At 37.2% G+C, this 2623-nt stretch overlaps 1 protein-coding gene across 1 annotated transcript; it reads right to left on the bottom strand.

The window, feature by feature from the left end:
• Nucleotides 1-304: 304 nt before the first annotated feature.
• On the bottom strand, nt 305-1207 carry LOC149186665 (uncharacterized). Its single transcript, XM_089412652.1, has one exon. The coding sequence runs from the start codon at nt 1050-1052 to the stop codon at nt 543-545; it is 510 nt and encodes a 169-aa protein (XP_089268778.1). The 5' UTR covers nt 1053-1207; the 3' UTR covers nt 305-542.
• Nucleotides 1208-2623: the final 1416 nt, after the last annotated feature.

The following is a 2623-nucleotide window of genomic DNA, read 5'->3' as shown; positions in this document are numbered from 1 at the left end:
AATAAATAAATTAAATAATTATAGAAAACATTTAAATAATCTATGATCATACTAAATTTACAAGTGAAAAAATTAAATCTTTCTGGACTCATCTTACATCAATATTTAAAATAAATTTAAAGATGCTAAAAATATAACCAATTATCCTATATTTAAAGACGGCCAAACAATCCTGAGCCTCATGTTATCAAAAGATTGTTACTAACAACACTCTTGTTCTTTCAAAACGGTCCGAAATTCAAGATTACAGGTAAACACAAGCCAGTATGAAGGGGGTGTATCGATCATAAGAAAACAAATCAAGGAAAGTGCAAACTGCAAAATATTCCCTACAATACATAATCATATCCTTTGAAGAAAATATTTTTCAATTGCAATCTGTGCTTACAATCAGCAGCGCAGAGAAAACTGGAAATTTTCGAAGGCAATTGGGCCACAGCTTGTGCTGATCTCCACATCTGAGAAAAATAAAAATTGGAGGCTATGCAAGCAGCACAGAAATTTGTGAATTTCATAGTTACAGTATTCTTAGGGACCAATACTCATTGTTCATGTCTCTCACCATGCAAATAATTGGTCTCAACATTGTGTTCTTCATCAGATCTACCCTTCCCCTGTTTTCCAGACATTTTGGGAAGACCTCCTGTTCTAAGTTTTTTCCTCAAATGCTGATGATTGATATTTGCAAGATCTGAACCGAACAGTGATTGTAGATCGAATTCAGAAATAATGTAAAATCCTTGGAGAGGACTTGCAGGTATCTTTCTCTTTACCGGAATCCATTTGGGTTTGCGCGGTGCGAGAGGACAGGAGAGCACTGGAGGGATCTTCTGCTCCTCCGACTTGGGAGTCTGGCATGCTTCTTCTGCATTGTCGACCAAAGAATCCAGGCATTTTCCTGAATTAGAATCAGGAATGTTAGTTGTCGGATTTGAAGTAGTATCAGCAGCTGCCATAGTCACCAAAGCAAGCGGATTTCCCGTTACAAAGAACGAATCAGCCTCTGGACATACAGAAACCCGAAGTGTAGATGGTCGATTAGCTGGAGCCATGCTATCAATAACAGGAACTTCCTTCTCCTTCTATTGACTGCAGCTGAAATCTAAAAAATCTCAGCACAATAATCCAGTATTTTGGGTTGGAGAGCAAATAAACATCTCTTATGTCACTTCCTATCGAGCCAACACTGAGGAGGAGGTCGAGTTGAGAGCAAATATTGCGCTCCGAGATAGTGTCCCCGAAAAAAGAACACGCAGATTCAACGCGGCAGAGTTATCAGTGGCATTGATAACGCGCAGATTTAATGATGGCTAGGTAGACAGTCATAGGAACTGGTCAAAGGTCAAACTTTTTGAAAATGTCATTACGTCATCAGGACCTCGAGTGATGGTCAACAAACTTCTATGTAGCTGCCAAGAAGATCTAGGGTCAAGATCAACTTCAATGTAGCTGTCAAAATCATTTCGGGTTGTCAAATATAGTTAAATTTAATTATAATTATATAAAATAGCGATGTTGTCGGGTTGAGTTATTCGAAGTTTAATTTTAGGTTTAAATTTTAATAAGGAGATTGAGGATGGCCCTCATGTGTGAGGGAAAATATTTTTTTCAAGTGTTTTTATATAATTTTGTTGATAGTATTTCAATGATGGATATATAGTCTTTTATCTAATGAAACTTAACTTTAATTTAAATTTGATATAGTTTGGAAAATTATCTTTTTTTTCTCTCTGTGTTAATTATAAATATTTTTTTCCCTCTCTAGTCTCCACTCTCTTTTTTTGTCTCTTTTATTTTTTGGCTCTCGCTCAATGTCCTTATCACTCATCAACTCATTTTTCTCCACCCAGAGTTTCTCTCTTTATCTTCTTTGACCCCTCTATCTTTCCCTCTCTCCCCTTCCCCAACCCCCTAAATTTACCTCAACCATTTGCCACCAACACATTCTTCCTATCTCACCTCCTCTCTATCTTCCTTAAACCCTCTATCCTTCCCTTTCTCGCCCTCCCCAGACCACCTAAACCCACTTCAAACCATTTCCTCAAACTCATTCTTTCCCACCCATTGTAACAATTTCCCATGTATTAAAGTCACTCATTCTTCCTCACCCTAACAATTTCCCATGTATTATATTAATGTCACTCATTATAGAAACACGCAAACATTAGAAATCCACACCTTTTTAAATTTAATTTCCCTTTCCACCCCAGCAAATGGAACCACCTGACCAATTTCCATGTGTTAAAGTCATGGCTATAGAAACACACAAGCATGACGAATGCACACTCTTTTTGAGTTTTTTTTTTCCCCAAAAAAATTAATAGCTTCATAGCTTCCCTCGTTTATTCCCGCTAGACCAATTCCCGCTAGACCAATCGTAGAGAATGAACATCAATACTGTGCAGGACCTTCAAAACTCTTCCGCCATTCTTCACGCTTTAATCGTTTGATATTATCTTCATGTTTAACCAGTTGCTCGGCTCAGCGTTCTGCAAAACGAATCAGAGGCAAAGGTAGTTACATGTTGCTCTGATACCATGTCAGTCTAGGTTTGTGTAACTCTGAATTTATATTGCATTAAGAGAAAATCATGAATATATGTGCATTAAGAGAAAATCATGAA

The sequence above is a fragment of the Pinus tabuliformis genome, chromosome 3_1 (genome assembly GCF_031772625.1).
Source record: "Pinus tabuliformis cultivar Carrire ecotype Pingquan chromosome 3_1, CPIR1, whole genome shotgun sequence".
Lineage (NCBI taxonomy): Eukaryota > Viridiplantae > Streptophyta > Pinopsida > Pinales > Pinaceae > Pinus > Pinus tabuliformis.
This window is presented reverse-complemented; position numbering and strand designations above follow the sequence as displayed.